The sequence below is a fragment of the Aquarana catesbeiana genome, linkage group LG05, assembly GCF_042186555.1.
Source record: "Aquarana catesbeiana isolate 2022-GZ linkage group LG05, ASM4218655v1, whole genome shotgun sequence".
NCBI lineage: Eukaryota > Metazoa > Chordata > Amphibia > Anura > Ranidae > Aquarana > Aquarana catesbeiana.
Window position 1 is genome coordinate 567,066,009 of NC_133328.1, and position 17,284 is coordinate 567,083,292.

The 17,284-nt window shown below is 43.1% G+C and overlaps 1 protein-coding gene across 1 annotated transcript in view; it reads right to left on the reverse strand.

The window, feature by feature from the left end:
* Positions 1-2,170: 2,170 nt before the first annotated feature.
* CDH17 (cadherin 17) overlaps positions 2,171-17,284 on the reverse strand; it is a 236,317-nt gene continuing 221,203 nt past the window's right edge. Inside the window, exons 17-18 of the mRNA XM_073631971.1 lie at positions 14,467-14,583; positions 2,171-4,425 (exon numbers count right to left, since the gene is read on the reverse strand). Of these exons, the coding sequence (XP_073488072.1) occupies positions 4,322-4,425; positions 14,467-14,583 (221 nt within the window). The 3' untranslated portion in view covers positions 2,171-4,321. The remainder of the gene's footprint in view (positions 4,426-14,466; positions 14,584-17,284) is intronic.

Genomic DNA, 17,284 nt, shown 5'->3' on the forward strand with positions numbered 1-17,284 from the left:
AGCCACGCTAGGGCAGCTATTGGCTACTGGCTATGAACTTCCTTATTTTAGTCCGGTCGTACGTCATCACGTACGAATTCGTCGGACTTTGGTTGATCGTGTGTAGGCAAGTCCGTCGTAAAGTCCGTCGAAAAGTCCGCCGGGCAAAGTCTGCCGTAAAGTCCGCTCGTGTGTACGCGGCATCAGTGTTACTAAACCTAGGACCCTGCATTCACTATATCTGGTCTCCCACAGTACACAGAACATGGAAATGTAATTATTTTAGTAAATATTATTTAAGTAAATATAAACTGCGAAATATCTTTTTCAGTCTTGTGACATCTATCAGTGTCTGGTTAAAGCTTGTAGGAGGAGATTTCATTCTCCTATGACTGTCCTATAAAGATGCAGGACCCCTGACCTGTCTGGACAGTGCTGTTTGGCCCTGTGCTGATCACATGCACTCTCCCAAGAAAAAAAAAAAACACTCTAGCAATACACACCAAACTGAGCATGTGCAGAGTGACTCCAAAGGCTCTGTACTATCAGGAGATAGATTGGGGACAGTGGAAGAAGGGAGGATCACATTTTTGCACAATGGATTAACCCCTTGGGTTCCACAGTGAGTATAAAAAGCATGCTTTGCATATACAGACTGATTTTACTGTTGTGGGTTTAGTAACACTTTAAGCATACATATTTGAATAGAATTGTTTTTTAATCAGAGTTTAGTGTCACTTTAAGTACAAATTTTTACACTTGAGCTTGCCCTAAACATAAGTGGGTGATCGTGAAAACGTCCCTTACCACCAATCATCTGTAGGATGACATATTCTAATTGTGTGTCAAAAATATACTGTATATACAGAGCTGAATTTGGAAATCATGATTATTTATCCAGTTCAATGTGATCTACTCTCTGAGTCGGTAAACAATTTGGGTGACTACTATTGCAAAACCAAAAAAATAGAATGCACTACTGGAGCTATCATGCTTTTCAGTGTTACTGGACTGTACAATTATCAAGTTCTAATAACTGCTTTTTACCTGAGTTGCAAAGAGAATTCTGACTTCTATCATCATCTTCTTCTATAAAGGTTAACCAACCACACTTTTGTTGAGAAAAAAGCATTCCTTTTGCGGAGATCAATGTACATTGCAGGGGTTTTAACAAACTTTGTAGCATGAGTCCTACCTGTTTCTGTTCTTAGAAAAGAGCTGTTTGTTCAACTATGTCCTTGGAAGTCTGGTTCCTGAATGGGAGTGTCTGTGTTCAATCTAATTAGCTGATACACTTGTAGTGTGTTTATGAGGACAGGTGCAGGGTCTGCATCCCTTTAGGAGTAATTAACCCTTTGGCAGTGGTGGCTGGTGTTTCTTTTTTTTGGGAGGGGGTGGCAAACAATCCACTCGCCGACACCCCCCCACCGTCGGGTCATGGACAGGACAGAGGCCCCCCAGGGCGGCCGGCCAGGTTGAGGGGGTCACGGGCGGCACCCCCCCGTCAGTCAGTCAGTCAGCCAGTCAGGGCCTGCACTTACCCCATCTCGAGGGCAGCGAGGGCAGCGGGGGCAGCGACGGATTCTTTCCGGGCCACAGGCAGTTCCTCCCTCTGTCCCCCAACGTCTCCTCATTTCTCCTCCTGGCAGCCAATCCAATTTCATCTCCTTTCGGCCAATCAGGTGACGGGTCTCATGACCCGCTTCCTAATTGACTGAGAGGAGGATCAGTGTGAGAATAGCGAATATTCATTTGCTATTCTCACACAACTGGGTGGGATCGGGGCACAGTGCCTCCCAAGCCCACCCTCTTTTGAAGCCTATAAAGCTTCTAGCTCTAATCGCGTGCTTTAAAAAACACTCCCCCCCCCATTGGAATCCATGGTCCGGCGCCCTGTATGTAGATCAGGAGGCTGGATGCATGAATGGGGGGGGGGCACTGCCCCTTGGGAGGAGTATTTTACCAAAAATGAAATTTCTGTTGCAGACCATGCCTAAAATCTGACTTGTATCTTAGTGCAGGTGGTGGCCAGGGCTTAAAGAGAATCATGTGACTGCTCTGAACAGCTCCCACACTCCTCACCCACACTCTTTCGTAAGGACTGTACAGTAAATGCTTGCACATACTTTTTCTTTTTGCCTAAAAAAAAAATAATAAAAGTATAGGTTCAACTAAATAATATCAAAAACAATTAGGGTATTAGACATTTTATTTCCAAAACAAAGTTTTTTGTGGTCAGTACTGTACACAGACAATATAACAGTGCTCATGAACTTTTTATAAAGGTTTAATGCAAATTTTATATAAATGAATAAAAGTTGACCACTGTAAGCACCCCCGTCAATGTTCCATGGTTTGTTTCAACACTCTGCACACTTTTGCTAGACAGTTTCATCTGTTAATCTGAAGTTGAAAATAACAGACTTGCTAGCCAGATCAACAGATAATAAAACTAAGTTAAAGGGAGGAATCAGAAACAAAAAACATTATGTTAATGATACTGCCAGAATGTATCATATAGGTCTTTTTTTGTTTTGCCCATAGCTACACTATAAAGCAGAACCTAACTTCCACAAGGTGAGTTCGTTTTCTTTAAGCCCGCCCCCACCCCATTCCTTTTTTTGTGTGTGTTAATTTTTTACCTTTTTTTTTTTTATTGCTCCACCCTCTGCCACCATTTTGCCCCAGGCCAGATCAACATGTCTTTGGTCCTGTAGCCCCCTAGGATACCTAGAGTACGTCACATCCCTCAAGAGCCTGCATGATCGGGCATGCAAAGCAGCTGGAATGCAGGAAGAGAAGCCTGGCATGTCATTGGTAGCTGGCTGCCAGCTAAGGAGGGCCATGATGGCAGCACGGGGTCCCAGATATGAACAGCAAAGCTCAGTGGGACAATGCTAGATTAGTTGTGTGGGGGAGTATGTGTTTTCAAGAGAAGGCAACAGTACAGGTAGGAAAAAATAAAATAAAGAGAAGCTCCAGTCTCCTCCTAAAAATTCAAAGTCAGCAGCTACAAATACTGTAGCTGTTGACTTTTAATATAAGAACACTTACCTGTCCAGGGATCCAGCGATGTCCCCACCTGAGCCAATTCTTCAATCGGCTGCAGGTAAAGGCATCATTATCCCAAGTAAGGGAAATAGGTAGTGATTCCTTGCGGCCTCACAGCTGGTTACCTACTGTACATGCACGAGCCACGCTGCGCCTTGTCAATGGTCCCGTAGTCTTCTGGGACCTGTGATGTGTCCCAGAAGACTGCAAGAGAAAGAGGGGGGCCAAACTTCCGGCTCATCTGAGCCAGAAGTGGGAGTGGGTACCTGTCAAAACCAGGTACCGTTCCCCCCAAAAAGTGCCAAATGTGGCATTGGGGGGGGGGAGGGGTGCAAACAAGCAGAACTTCCCCTTTGGGTGAAGCTCTGCTTTAAGTACTGCTTTTACCTGCAGTCTGTAGATGTTGAACACAAATGTGAAGCCAGGTGGCCTTAGCAATACATTTTTAAAGCATATAGTTTTGGATCATTAACATCCTTGTAAAGCTCTAATATCAAATTTAAGTAAACTGGACCTTCCAGGCTTATTCAATCTCAGTTCTTTGAGCTGTGTTGATCTGCATTGATCACAGCAAGCTCAATGAATGAACCCTGTTCACAGAATACATGTGTGTTGGTGTTTGTTGCAATAAAATTCAGCTCGTCTGTATTTTTACACAGTGCAATGCACATCACCACAGTGCATAAAGTTGAATTAATTATTTATGAACTTGAAAAAAAGTTTAAAAAAAACAATGCCAATCTAAATACACTGCTGATATTCTCATATGTAAACCTGTCAAAATATATGCAATTCTGTTTAGCCCGTGTTGTGATTTAGAAACTCATCAAAGTGTGACATTACTGTCGTTATTATTGAAGCTTTGCAGCATCCTGTCACCTCCTCAGCTCCAGCCTGCTCACTGCACTGTGAAAGGGCATTCTGGGAAGCTTATATAAAGACCATATGCAGGTAGTTATACTGGCAGTATATAAAACTATAACATTTTTGATTTAGTACAGACCTGGACTAAAGGATGTTTTTTAACATTTTTCTGGACCTTTGATTTGACTGTTCTACAGATACCATTGTGTTCTTCACTATGCATCACCTCAGTTACCCAATGTGAGGAAACAGACTGTTATAATGAAAAAAATACTACATATTCAAAAAAAAGCTTTGTTTTCTTTACTTGAACATGTAATTATGTTATTCCAAGAAAAGGTCTGTAAAACTATTACCAGGAATACGTATGTGGGTAGTATTGCCTGGATTTCAGAACACAGGGGAAATCTGCAGGGTAGTCCAGCTATTAGGTCATTGGCGCTCGTTCTGCAGCAGTACCGTCCTGCCCAGCTTGTGTATTCTTCTTCTTCTTCATATTCATTGAGATGAAAACAGCAGAAATAACTATAGCTAAAGAAAAGAAAGGTCAATAAACAACTGGAAAACACATACCAATGCAAGAGAGAGGCTAGTTCAAAACAAGCATATAAAGTAAGTTGATCAGTGAAGGAAAGGTGATGTGAGAAATGCGTAACCATTGCTGACTTCCTAAAAATCCGGACATTACCAAGTTTGCCATTGTGATCCTCTGCCTTTGGAACATAGAGAGCCACTGAACAATAATATATTTGTTATAAAGTCTGCTGAGTGAGGGAGGGAGTTTCTGCCAATAGATGCAAGTATGAATGGCATATTGGCAGATTAGGGCACACTTACCAACAAGAGTGCTTTCCTTCAGGGATGGCAGGTCCAGGCTTGCTTTTGCTGCTGTCTGCCTCTGCTACAATCGTCTCTGCCACTTCTAGGTACCATTTCTCTTCACCCACTAGGTGGCCACTGAGGATGTAACGTCTGTGCATGCACGCAGAAGTTACATCTTCCCTGGCACTTGGCTCTATTTTCAGCATCTTGGCCTCATTTACACAGGTGGCCTGGGGGGGCAGAAAAAGCTAGGCAGCTGAGCAACAGTTTTACTGCACCTCACCCACCCACCTAAAGTGTAAAATAGAGTCAGATGATACTGTTCATATGCCATAACTGTGAAAATGAACGCGGCATGCCACAATGACAGATGGCACCTCCTGTCAAACTTGCCTCTTCAAGTCAATAGGGCCACACTGCAGCCGCAAGCCAACCGCTTGACTCACGTTTGGTGCGTTTGCCCCATTGTGAATTGCCATTTGCTAAGAAAAATGCCATTCAGAAGGTTGCAGATTCACTTACTGAACGCCTATTAGCGGCTGCTTACCCAGGATCTGGATGGTGATTGCTTTTCAGAGCATGAGCTAAGGTGAACCTAGCCTTACAGACACTGTGAGTGCATGGAGTATGTGCCATACATTGCACACAAAATAAAAAAATTCTAGGAGCAGGGGATGAAGTTTTTTCTCACCTATCTATCACTTAGCAGCTTCTATTTTAACACTTAAAGTGGAGTTCCACCCATTTTTTATACTTGTCACTTACATACCCATTGATCATGCTTTTACTAATGGAAATCGTTTTTCTTTTTCTGGCATTTAAATACTTTTAATCTAGAGTTTCACCCGCACTTCCGGCATTTCCCTGCCTAGGCGATTACGTCACTAGGCGATTCACAAGGGCTCCTGGGATAGCGGGGTCATGTATCCCAGGAGTCCTTGCGAATCGCCTACTAACGAAATCTCGCGTTATTTACAGACAGTAAATGACACAAACGTGTCTGATGGACAGGTTGCTATAGCAGTGGGGTGCAAACGTCTGCCGATGCCGACATCGCTATTGCAACCTGTCAGGAAGTTGGAGAGCCACGCAGCGGCATTACTGCGCATGCACGAAATCGCGAGGAAATTCTGGAAATAAAGACAGGAGGGCTTCAGATGTGCAGCTTAAATGGAACCTGCCTGCTTTCGAGACCAGTAGGTACAAAACTATTTTTGAAGAAAGTAAAATTGCAACACATATGACATGTTGCAATTGTTAATGTACATGTTTGAACAAATGCAGAGCAGTTTAAAAAAAAAAAAAAAAGTTTTTGGGGGACTGGAACTCCGCTTTAAGTTACACTTTAAGTCACACCTTGATACCTGTATTGTGGGGCAGTGAATCACTAAGTACTGAAGATACCGGATCACAGCATGACAGCCACGCAGCTATTATTATTACTACTAGCGGCCTACATCTTTGTCTGAATAAAGGATATATTTAGAAAACAGAGTGAAGAAAACCTATTCTCATTGGAGATGTATAGGCTACCATTGCTGCTTTCCTATGCTAGTTGATTGTCATTCTAATCCAATGGTTTTGATATTTTCAGACTTTCTGAACTGGAATAATTTGCAGAGTGTAAAGACATATTCCAGGCCAATGGCTCAAAAAGTATTGAAAGCTTGAGAATGTTTGTCAATTGATCAGGGCATGGCTGCAATTTTGTGCCGCCAGGCTGCTTTTATTGTGCTGCTCTTTATGATCTTTGTGGATAAAAAATAAATCCCAAAACCTTGCTGCATCAAAGCTGCCCAGTTTGTTCTTCTACTGAGCAGTCAGCCGGGTGGAGAGCCAAAGGAGCCCTTTTCCACTCTGTGTCTGTAAGATACGCCACTATAAAGAAAGGGGCTGCACTCCAATGGAATCACAAAAATCCCATACGTTTATTAATAGACAGCACACGCCGTGTCCTTCTATCCTAGGTCTGCCCCTCTAATGGGTTTCACCCATCCAGGCTTAATTGTAGAGATAAGAGTAGACAGGGGGATAGATGTATATATACACCGGATGATCATTAACAATTAAGCAATAAACTAAAAACAATTAAAGGGACAGGCACTTTAATGGCACATACACTCACCGCCCACTTTATTAGGTACACCTGTTCAATTGATTGGTAACAAAAAATGCTAATCAGCCAATCACATGGCAGCAACTCAATGCATTTAGGCATCTAAACGTGGTGAAGACGACTTACTGAAGTTCAAACCGAGCACCAGAATGGGGAAGAAGGGATTTAAGTGACTTTGAACGTGGCATGGTTGTTGGTCTGATCAGATGGGCTAGTCTGATTATTTCAAAAACTACTGATCTACTGGGATTTTTACGCACAACCATCTCTAGGGTTTACAGAGAATGAGCCGAAAAAGAGAAAATATCCAGTGAGCGGCAGTTGTGTGGAGGAAAATGCCTTGTTGATGTCCGAGGAGAATGGGCAGACTGGTTTGAGATGATAGAAAGGTAACAATAACTTAAATAACCACTCGTTACAATCAAGGTATACAGAATACCATCTCTGAATACACATCGAACCTTGAAGCAGATGAGCAACAGCAGCAGAAGACCACCCCAAGTGCCACTCTTGTCAGCTAAAAGAACAGGAATCTGAAGCTACAATTTGCACAAGCTCACCAAAATTGTACAATAGAAGATTGGAAAAACGTTGTCTGGTCTGATGAGTCTCGATTTCAGTTGTGACATTCAGATGGTCGGGTCAGAATTTGGTGTAAACAACATGAAAGCATGGATCCAACCTGCCTTGTATCAACGGTTCAGGCTGGTAGTGGTGATGTAATGGTGTGGGGGATATTTTCTTGGCACACTTTGTGCCCCTAAGTACCAATCAATTGAACATTGCTTAAATGCCACAGCCTACCTGAGTATTGTTGCTGACCATGTGCATCCTTTTATGGCTACAATGTACCCATCTTCTGATGGCTAATTCCAGCAGGATAATACACCATGTCACAAAGCTCAGATCATCTCAAACTGGTTTCTTGAACATGACAATCCACTGTAATCCAATGGCCTCCACAGTCACCAGATCTCCATCCAATAGAGCACCTCTGGGATGTGGTGCAACAGGAGATTTGCATCATGGATGTGCAGCCGACAAATCTGCAGCAACTGCGTGATGCTATCATGTCAATATGGACCAAAATCTCTGAGGAACGTTTGCAACACCTTGTTGAATCTTTGCCATGAAGAATTAAGGTAGTTCAGAAGGCAAAAGGGGTCCAATCCGGTAGCAAGGTGTACCTAATAAAGTGGCCGGTGAGTGTATATTCCAACAAGCCATATTAATATATATATATATATATATATATATATATATATATATATATATATATATATACATACACAGTATCTCACAAAAGTGAGTAGACCCCTCACATTGGTTGTAAATATTTTATTATATCTTTTGATGTGACAACACTGAAGAAATGACACTTTGCTACAATGTAAAGTAGTGAGTGTACAGCTTGTATAACAGTGTAAATTTGCTGTCTCCTCAAAATAACGCAACACACAGCCATTAATGTCTAAACTGCTGGCAACAAAAGTGAGTACACCCCTAAGTGAAAATGTCCAAATTGGGCCCAAAGTGTCAATATTTTGTGTGGCCACCATTATTTTCCAGCACTTCCTTAACCCTCTTGGGCATGGAGTTCACCAGAGCTTCACAGGTTGCCACCGGAGTCCTCTTCCACTCCTCCATGACAACATCACAGAGCTGGTGGATGTTAGAGACCTTGCGCTCCTCTTGAGGATGCCCCACGGATGCTCAATAGGGTTTAGGTCTGGAGACATGCTTGGCCAGTCCATTTACCACCTTTACCCTCAGCTTCTTTAGCAAGGCAGTGATTGTCTAGGAGGTGTGTTTGGGGTCGTTATCATATTGGAATATTGCCCTGCGGCCCAGTCTCTGAAGGGAGGGGATCATACTCTGCTTCAGTATGTCACAGTACATGTTGGCATTCATGGTTCCCTCAATGAACTGTAGCTCCCCAGTGCCGGCAGTACTCATGCAGCCCCAGACCATGACATTCCAACCACCATGCTTGACTGTAGACAATACACACTTGTCTTTGTACCCCTCACCTGGTTGCTGGTTGTACTCTTCACACACGCTTGACACCATCTGAACCAAATACGTTTATCTTGGTCTTATCAGACCACAGGACATGGTTCCAGTAATCCATGTCCTTAGTCAGCTTGTCTTCAGCAAACTGTTTGCGGGCTTTCTTTAGAAGAGGCTTCCTACTGGGATGACAGCCATGCAGACCAATTTGATGCAGTGTGCAGTGTATGGTCTGAGGACTGACAGGCTGACCCCTCACCCCTTCAACCTCTGCAGCAATGCTGGCAGCACTCATACATCTATTTCCCAAAGACAACCTCTGGATATGACGCTGAGCATGTGCACTCAACTTCTTTGGTGGACCATGGCGAGGCCTGTTCTGAGTGGAACCTGTCCTGTTAAACCGCTATATGGTCTTGGCCACCGTGCTGCAGCTCAGTTTCAGAGTCTTGGCAATCTTCTTATAGCCTAGGCCATGTTTATGTAGAGCAACAATTCTTTTTTTCAGATCCTCAGAGAGTTTTTTGCCACGAGGTGCCATGTTGAACTTCCAGTGACCAGTATGAGAGAGTGAGAGCGATAACACCAAATTTAACACACCTGCTCCCCATTCACACCTGAGACCTTGTAACACTAAAGAGTCACATGACACCGGGGAGGGAAAATGGCTAATTGGGCCCAATTTAGACATTTTCACTTAGGGGTGTACTCACTTTTGTGGCCAGCGGTTTAGACATTAATGGCTGTGTGTTGAGTTATTTTGAGGGGACAGAAAATTTACACTGTTATACAAGCTGTACACTCACTACTTTACATTGTAGAAAAATGTCATTTCTTCAGTGTTGTCACATGAAAAGCTAGAAGAAAAGATTTGAGGGGTGTACTTACTTTTGTGAGATACTGAATGAATATATATATATATATATATATATATATATATATATATATATATAGGCAAGCCTCTGGTGGTTCACAGCAAAACACCAGCTCTAAGGGGCTGAAGGGAAGGGAGAGGAGAAGAGAAAAAGAAAGGTAAAGATGAAGGGAGAAATGTGAAAAAATAAGTATATTAATTATAATAATGGGTTATGTCCCATTCAAAAGTTATCCCCTTTGTAATAAGAATATCTAATGTAAATATCCAAAACACCTCTCATTTAGTTAACAGAACCCGTTGGATGCTTTATTCCTTTCTAAATAAAGAATTTGCAAAAAAAAGAACCTGTCACCTCCCCGTAATGGGTTATCTACCCCTAATGTCCTTTCACAAGATGGTTAACTATATTTCTCTTCTTATGGGTGGAGAGGTGGTCATGTATGTCGTCACATAACCTCCTGGTTGTTCTGCATGAGTATTGTTTCCTAAACACTATGTAAGATATAACATATAGTATGTATGGAATTTGGCAGGTAACGAATTGTTCAGTCTGTAAAAAAATTGCATTGGCATATGACTGAATGTACATCACCAGGAGGGCACAGCTAGAAAAGCAGGTGGAGGCACACTTATACATACTGTACCCACTGTGCTTACTTGGTTAAGCACGGTGGGTATGTGTATAAGTGTGGCTCCACCCGTATGCCAATTGATTTTTTTTTACAATTAAACAATAGGTTAAGTGCCAAACAAGATACATAGTATACGTTATATCTTGCAGTGGGTTGACCACCACACCCCCCCACCCCCTCTTGCCTCACCAAGTCACAGCTAGATCTGTGCAATCAACAAAGCTCATGCTTCTTGTTAATTAACCACTTGCTGACTGCTGCATGCCGATATACGTCGGCACAATGGCAGCGGTGGGCAAATGGGCGTACCTGTACGTCCCCTTTAATTGGCGAGGCTAGCGGGCGCGCGCCCGCCGCGTACAGCGTGACCACGCCCGCGGGACCGGCGGACTCGATGTCCGCCGGTGTCCCGCGATTGTGTCACCGAGCTGCAGAACGGGGAGATACCCAAGTAAACAAGGCATTTCCCCGTTCTGCCTTGTGACATGACAGAGATCACTGCTCCCTGTCATCGGGAGCAGTGATCTCTGTCATGTGAGTTGAAGCCCATCCCCCCACAGTTAGAATCACTCCCTAGGCCACACTTAACCCCTTGATCGCCCCCTAGTGTTTAACGCCTTCCTTGCCAGTGTCATTTACACAGTAATCAGTGTTTTATAGCACTTATCGCTGTATACATGACAATGGTCCTACAACAGTGTCAACGGTATCCGATGTGTCCGCCATAATGTCGCAGTCACGATAAAAATCGCGATTACTAATAAAAAAAAATTAATAATAAAAATGCCATAAAACTATCCCCTATTTTGTAGACGCTATAACTTTTGCGCAAACCAATCAATATACTGTACGCTTATTGCAATTTTTTTTTTTACCAAAAATATCTAGAAGAATAAATATCGGCCTAAACTGAGGAAAAAATGTGTGTTTTTATATATTTTTGGGGGATATTTATTATAGCAAAAAGTAAAAAATATTGCTTTTTTTCAAAATTGTTGCTCTTTTTTTGTTTATAGCGCAAAAAAATAAAAACCGCAGAGGTGATCAAACACCACCAAAAGAAAGCTCTACTTGTGGGAAAAAAAGGACGTCAATTTTTTTTGGGTGTAACGTCGCACGACCACGCAATTGTCAGTTAAAGCGACGCAGTTGTGACTCCTCTGGGGTGTGTTTGACCACTGCAAAGAGAAATGCTGCTCACAGTTAGCAGTGGTGCTCTCTGTAGCATGCTGCCAGGGTCTGAAGCTTTTATCCAGCTGTTATAGGTGAAAATACTATCAAAGGACAGTAACAAATAAAATACTTATGGACACATTTTGGGCTTGTTTCAATGGTTTGACATCAGTCTGAGATGCTTCTAAAATCATTTAGAATTCACTGACAGGTATATTTGACCTGCAGTTGACCTCCTTATAACCTGCATCTGACCTGCTTCAAGCCAATTTTGCATTCCCATAGACTTGTATAGAATTGCACAACCATCATGGGCAGCACAGTGGCTAAGTGGTTAGCACTTCCACCTGGTAGCACTAGAATCATCAGTTCGAATCCCAACCTCCACGGGTACTCCAGTTTCCTCCCACACTCCAAATGCTGGTTAATCGGTTGCTGTCTAAATGGGCCCTAGTATGTGTGCATAGCTCCCAACTGTCTCTGATTTCAAGGGACTGTCCCTGATTTGGAACAAAGTCCCTCTTTCTTTCTCGTTTTGGTCTGATCTATATAGTTGTATATAAAATGCACTATTTTCTTTCAAAAAGAGTTTCCCAGTGCTAAACCTTTCATCCAAATTCTAAATGACTGCATTTGTAAATTTCAAAAGCCAATATAAATGAATATTAGTGTTTAAAAAAGCACTTGTGGGTTTAATTAGTAATGTTTATTATTTATTATTATTATTCATTTTTCTTTAAGGGGGCGTGGCAGGAGGTGTGTCCTATGCTACATACTTTTGCTAATTGATGTCTCTTGTTCCAATCTAAAAAAAATTGGGAGGTATGTGTATGTATGAATGCAAGTTGGGGACCTTAGATTGAAAGCTCCTTGACATCAGGGACTGATGTGAATGCACAATATAACTATAGAAATGTAAAGCGCTGTGTAAATTGTCAGCACTATATAAATATAGTAAAAGGTTAATAAACCATCAACAAGGTTGAATCATTGTGTTTTAAAGCAGAACTAAACTCTCCCATTCAACATTGACTATTTTTAATCCTTATGCTGCTAGCATTAGTACAGTGGAACCTCGGTTTGGGAGTAACATGGTTAACAAGCGTTTCGCAAAACGAGCACTGTATTTCTACAAATCGTAACTCGGTTTGCGAGTGTTGTCTCGCAATACGAGCAGGATTCAGGCCAAAAGCGGTGTGCAGTACCGCTTTTGGTCTGAAGTGGGGGGCGCCCGAGCTGAAAGTCGCCGATCGTCAGCGTTCCGAAATGCACGTAAAGGCCTGAGGACAGTTCAGCTGATCTCGGCAAACCTTGGAAAGGCTCGTGAACGGAGTCTTTCTGAGGTTTGCCGAGGTCCGCCGAAGTGTGCTCGTGCCGTTTTGGACGTGTCTGAGGCTCTCCGGCACCCCCCGCCTCTGACCGCATGCGGTATTGCATCCCATTGAAGTCAAAGCAGAACAAATTATTTTCCTTTCCATTGACTTCAATGGGAAAACTCGCTTTGATATGGGAGTACTTTGAATTACGAGCATTCTCCTGGAATGGACTATGCTCGTAATCCGAGGTTCCACTGTAGATAGGATACAATTTCTTCACTTGCTTCTTAGTTCCTGGTCTAGGCCAAAATGATGTCATATATCCCAGGATTCTTCACGGGCATTTTTTTTCTTTCATCTGGGGGATGGGTTTTCTCAGCTAAGCACACTCTCTTGCCTGCATGCCTGAGCTAAGGGCAGATGGATTCCAGGAAGTAAATACTACATAAATCAGCTGCCCTTATTCAATATGGCTGCAGCTATAAATCGTAGGGGGTATTTTTCAAAGTGATTTATCAACAAAATAAAATCACAAAAGACATGGTTGGCTGGGTGAGGTTGCTTTGCATATTGAAGGAGAAGTATGGCCAATGCTTTTTTTGCCCACACTTCTCCTGTGGATCACAGGAGTTCATTTTGTTCTGCACTCCTGTGATGCATTTACAGCTGAAGCCCACTGTCGGCTGATGTCACAGAGGCGGTCCAGTCTCTGAAAGGATCCCGACTATATGGTCAGGATCTGCCCAGAAGCCTGGATCGGCAGTTGGCTCAGCCTCCCAAAGATCTTCTGAGAGCTTGAGTCAGCCCCTCCTGCCGCATCCATAGCCCAGCGCTCCATTGAGCACTGGAGGGGAGAGCAGAGAGCCGGTGACTGACAGTCACAGCTCCCTGCTCAGAGCAGAGGGGGAGAACTGAGAGATTAGCAGTGTTTGATCGCTCAGTTCTTACTACACAGCCAGTGGGGGACAGATGAAGCACTGGACTGATGATGCATCCACCTAGGTAAGTATAAATGTTTATTTTTTTTTAAACCCCAAACTTCTCCTTTAAATATTAAACATAAGGATTTCAGTTTGTGTTGCTCACATACAGTTGAGTTACACTTTAAGCTCCAACTCAAACTTCCTAAGCAAACCCATGTCACAGTCAAACCACTCCTGTATCTGTAAACATTACCCCCTTTACCTGTACTGCAATAATAGGTGTGCGCAGGGGGTGCCTGGGCACACCCTAATCACTACATGCAGTGTCAATTCCCCCTATTGCCTGGGCTTACTCATGTGTTGCAGCCCCCCCCCCGCAGTGCTGCTGGCTTCCCTCCTCTCCCCCTGGTTGCTGCGGGGGATGTCTCTTGATCATAATCCAATCCTTTTCTAAATGAACACAGTGAGCACACTCACTGTGTTCATTCATAGCCGAAGCATAGTAAACCGTGTTTACTATGCTTCAGTTCGTGAATAAACAGGAAGCCGCTCAGCACAGAGCACTTCCCATTCATTCAATGTCCAGTGCAGCAAGAAAGGAATGTGTGTTTGAGCTTTGGGGTGCACACCCTAATGCAATAGGCTGCACACATCAAAGACTGCAATCGTGCATTTAATGCAAAGGATTAAAGTCTGAACTTACCTATAAAACCCAAGACTCCAAATAAGATACCAAGGGCCATTCCAATCGATGTTCCCCCCTGGTGTTCTACAGGTGTCTTTTCACACTCATTATTTGTGGTACAAGTGCATATCCGAACTGAAAAAAATACATTTTTGGTTAAAATCTCATTTTTTTTTTTTTTTAAGACCCTGTTCCCAGACAATTCAAATCAACAACAATCTCCACATGTGCGTTTGTCATATTTTATGCATATTTACCCATGGAGCCTCTCTTGTGTAGACATCCAAGAGTCCAAAGACTGCTGCTGGGTGTTGCCATCTTGGATGTAATGTCAGCAGCCTCACAAGACTTAGAGCCGTCTCTCAAGTGACACCCTATAGCAGACTTTCTCAACCTTTTTAACACAGAGGAACCCTTAAAAATAACTTTCTGGTCGGGAACTCCTGCTAAAAATAACTAGATCTACAACTCATGATACATTAGTCTGTGGGAAGAATGCTCCTTACGCCATTGGTCATTTGGAAGAATCTCCCCCTTATGATAGCTAAACAAAATGATTGGTGTGTCAGCAGGGCTGCTGTTAGAAATCATGGGACCCCCTTCCTGATGAACCCCACCTCCAAACCCCAACCCCCCCCTCCCCCGCAGTGCAGAAGAACAGGGGCACTGACTTTAACCTCCGGCACTGGAAAAAAAAGTCCATCCTCTGCTCCCACCTCCTAGGCTCCTCTGTTGACTTGACGGGGCCCAGGGAAATGTAATTTAAGTCCTGGCAAGTACATAGGAGTGTGGGTATGGCCAAGTAAAATCACTGTATTAATTTAGGTAGAAATGAACAATAAGCCCTCATGCACACAGGCTGTTAAAAAAACGTTATGAAAACGCCAGTATTTTAGCAGTGACTTTTTTCAGCTTTTTTCAGCTTTTTTCAGCGTTTTTGTAATAGCGTTTTTGAGTGTTTTTGAGCGTTTTTGAGCGTTTTTCCGCGTTAGCGTTTTTGAGCGTTTTTTTTTTTTTCAAATTTTTTTTTTTTTTTTTTTTTTTTTCAATGGATCAAAAACGCTAAAAAACGTTGGTGAATGACGTTTTTGAGCGTTTTTGAGCGTTTTTCAGCTTTAGAGCGTTTTTACAGCTGAAAAACGTCTCTCAGAACCCACTGGTCCTGGGTTTTTTTTACAGCTTAAAAACGCCTATGCCACTTGCAGCTCAAAAACGCCTAGGTGGGCATGAAGCCATAGACTAACATAGACAGGCCTTTTTAAGCTGCAAAAAAAGCTCAAAAAAGCAGCTGTAAAAACGTCCATGTGCATGAGGACTTAGCTAACCCGGGTCCCCCGTTTAGCCGATGAGGCCTGGGCCCAGTACAACAGGACCAGTTGTACTGCCTTATAAGCGGCCCTGGGTGTCAGTGGGAACTTATCCGAGATACAAAAACCCCTAGCAACCTTTGCTAGAAACCCCGCTCTAAAGTATTCCCCTGTAGGAAGGTGCGGAGAAGGGCAGGGGTGGTGGGCCAGCACAGATAGTAGTTAGACACTCCCAGAAGAAGAAAGGGCTATGATGTGTCAGGAGGGGGGACCGAGGGTGTGTTAGAAAATCGATACTTCCTGAAGTGTCAAGCCTCATACACACAAACGGACTTCAAACAAACTTTTCCGTGGATTTCTGTACAAAGGGCGTTGGCCATGAACTTGTTAAGCATACACATGGCAGGACTTTCTAGGCAACAAATACGAACTTAGTGACGTTAAAACGTACTGACAACACTTCAAAAGAGGACGTTTTGTCCACCCTTTGGCCAACTTCTGTATTGTTGTCTGATCTTTTGCATTGGTTCAGAGCATGCGTGTTGGTACTTTGTACTAAAGTCCGATGGTTTTGTGTACACACGATTGGACTTGCCGACGTCGGACTTTTGTTGCTGCCAAGTTCGCACAGCCAACATTTGGCTCATGAAAACCGGAAAAGTTTGTCCGATGGAACGTACACACGGTCGGATGTTGCCTTAAAACAGCTAATTTGCATGTTTGTTGTCAAAAAGTCTGATCGTGTGTACGGGCCTTTAGAGTCATTTATGGAAAAGAAAACTGTTGCAAGTAAGCATTTACAATCCTTTTTTTCCACAATTTTAGGTTAGTGACAGGGTCTCCTCAAAGACCCATTCACACCAGGGCAACTTATTTAATGCATTTGCGTTAAAAGAGAAGTATGGGCTTTGTTTTTTGTTTTTATTCATACTTACCTAGCTGGATGCAGCATCAGACCTATGCTGCATCTGTCCCCCCGCCATCTCTGCACCGAGAGGAGAGCTGCTGACTGTCAGTCAGCGTCTCTCCTCTCTGCTTCTCCATGCTCACAGTAAAACCTGGTGTCTTTTCGACGGGGCCTACTAGATCCAAAAATGTGGGACCTCTCCCCCCATCCCATGTAAAGATTGGCTAGGGAGGGGGAAAACTTGGCCCCCATAGAGGCCCCGCATTTCTGGAGATAGTAGTCCCCATCGAACATGAAAAAGTTATAAGTGAGGCAGAATTCCAAACTCATCAATATAAATTCTTGAAGGGCAAGGGAAAAATTTCTGCCACTATTACTTGCAATTCCTGACTGTCAAAAGGACAGCCTCAAATTCCTTTGTATTACACAGCAGGAACGACAACTCCTGTGTAAATTGACACTTACACAAAGTCTGCAAGAATTTATGTATGCATTGGGGTTAATTTACTAAAGCTGGAGAGTTCAAAATCTGATGCAGCTGCACATTGTAGCCGATCAGCTTCTAACTTTAGCTTGTTCAATTAAGCTTTGACTTATAACCTGGAAGCTGATTGGTTTACAA